The 2,463-nt window shown below is 34.8% G+C and overlaps 1 protein-coding gene across 1 annotated transcript; it reads left to right on the forward strand.

Moving 5' to 3' along the window:
• The first annotated feature begins 1,376 nt into the window (after nucleotides 1–1,376).
• Nucleotides 1,377–2,198, forward strand: LOC149267293 (uncharacterized). The gene has a single exon (XM_089398453.1). The coding sequence runs from the start codon at nucleotides 1,475–1,477 to the stop codon at nucleotides 2,165–2,167; it is 693 nt and encodes a 230-aa protein (XP_089254579.1). The 5' UTR covers nucleotides 1,377–1,474; the 3' UTR covers nucleotides 2,168–2,198.
• The last annotated feature ends 265 nt before the right edge of the window (nucleotides 2,199–2,463 follow it).

The raw sequence follows: 2,463 nt of genomic DNA on the forward strand, positions 1-2,463 counted from the left end.
GTTTTATAGGTGTTTTTGTGAGTAGAGTTATTCAGAAGTCAATGGTATCATTTGTGGCCAAGGCTATTTTGAGATTTGAAGGAGAGACATTGGGGTGAAGTTTTTTCCAAAAATGTTGTACTTTGTCTGTCTAACCTTGTTTTGTTATGTTTTTTCTCTTAGTGTGAGTAATCTTTTTGACAGTCTTATTGTGATGTTCTGATGACATATCAGAGGTCTGTTTTTTCTTATATTCTGGAGTTTACAATCCAGCTGGGGCAAAGCTACATTTGCTAATGTAAAACAATCTTCACTTCTAATAAAAACTTGTTTTTTGTTTTTTCTTCTGAAAAAGAGTTATTCAGAAATATATATTTAGGATCCATCATATAAATCTTTTAAATTGCTTACATTTTTTGAATCAATTAATTTGATTCATTTTTAAAATAAATAAATAAATTACCCTAAATAATTCAAAACACCCAAACAAAATAAATAAATTACCCTAAATAATTCAAAACACCCCAACAATAATTTAAATATATCAAATATCAATTAATAATTTAATTATATCCAATATCAATTAAATTTATGAATTTAAGTATATCAAATATCAATTAAATTTATGAAAATACCTAGAAGAGATGAATCATGACAGGAAATAAAATTGATGTGAGTGCATTTCTTTTTGGCGTGGTAAGTCACGAAACCACATCATTGATTGCCTGCCATTATTTACCCTTTTTTTACTAGTGGAGTTGAGGTGTCTGTGTTTTCATGAAGAACATGATATCCACTAAGTTCATGATATTATTTCAGAGGAGATAAACTTCGTGATATCCACTGAATCCCCATTTTAGTGCAAACTTTTGACATATTATGCCAGGAAAGGCAATTATGTATTGCCTGCCATTATGTTAAAAGTGGTGTTGAGATAATTTTGAGTCAAAAAATTGAAAGCGGAAGGCTCGTCGAACTATAGCCGATAAGTATAATATATTCGTTCTTCAATCACGATAGGTTGGATCATATTAATCTGATCATGTAGCATAGTGGTATCACATTTGTGGGCTCATCAAAGAGCCCACAAATATTGGCATTATCTCCCACATTACAGAGTTTGACCACCTTTTTCAGTCAGGGCACCTACTCCACTCACCCCTTCAATTACTTGCCCATTTGATCAATTCAGTGGTTGCCAGACACTCTATTAACAAAGAACCAATAGATGATTGCAATGAAATAAATTTATGAGTTGCACTGTATTCATACGACCTAGACTGTATCTGTCAAGGATACTCATCTCGCAAAAGTTTTCACGAGGACCCCACTGCACCTTTGAAATCATGAAGATAAACCCTAGCATGCAGATCATTTCCATGTATATGTATATATACGCTCAACCTCGCATGCTTTGAAAAATTATGCAGGAGCACTTCAAAGGATTTTTGTGTTGGCTTTTATTACTGAAAGTTTCTTGCTAACCACAAATAGAATGGGGGCCTGTGGAAGGCGCATGGTAGTGAATTTGGAGATTCTGGAAGCCAAAAATGTCATAGTTAAGCCTTCCGGGGGCAGAGACAGTCTGTTTGTTCGATATTATCTGACCAGTGGCAATGGCGACGGGGATAATAATATTGCAGTGAATTCCAGGGAAGTGATGGCAAAGGCAGGCCCCGAATGGAAACAGACTTTTCGCTTGGAGTGCGCAGGGAGTATTGGAGATTGTAATGTTTTCTGCGAATTGCAAAAGCAGTTTGTTAGGTTTGAGTTGAGGGAAAGAAGTAGCAGAATTAGAGTATTGGGAAATATGTTTAGAGCGTCCAAATTGGTGGGATGGGTTGAAATAGCATGGAAAGATTTGTTGGCTTCTCCCACATTATCAATCAACGATTGGTTTCCTTTGATACCCTTTAATACTATTATCAGTGGAGGTTCCCAGCCACCACCCAGTTTGCACGTTGCAATCTCCATTAGGCCTCTCATTTTAGTTGATTCGGTTTCACAGCCTCCTAAAGAATACCGGACAGAGATGGAAATATATGATCCACAAGTCAATGAAATCAGACGAAATAGGTGCATTAGGCGTGTAGAACGGAGTAACTGTCGATGTGGCGGAAAGGTATGCTGCGCAGGTATCCATGGAGAGGGTGTTTTATTTTCGTATGATGAGCAGCAGCAGCAATGATGAATTCGAGTTGGAAATGCATCATGGTAGAGCGTGCAGAGACTAATAGTTATGTGAAATTGGATTATGTGTCATTTTTGTGGGGAATATTATACACAATAAAGAATATAGTTTTTATGGATCCATTTCAATGGTTGGTTTATATATATTTCTATTTTAATGTGGAATAGATATATAATTTATAAATATAAATATCTGTATATATTTTATTAAATAACTAAGTCAAAGGACATTAACTTTTTTATTTCATTATGGTTTATAACTGCTTCATATATTAAGAATACATAATAATCTTT

Source organism: Pinus tabuliformis, chromosome 6, assembly GCF_031772625.1.
Source record: "Pinus tabuliformis cultivar Carrire ecotype Pingquan chromosome 6, CPIR1, whole genome shotgun sequence".
Lineage (NCBI taxonomy): Eukaryota > Viridiplantae > Streptophyta > Pinopsida > Pinales > Pinaceae > Pinus > Pinus tabuliformis.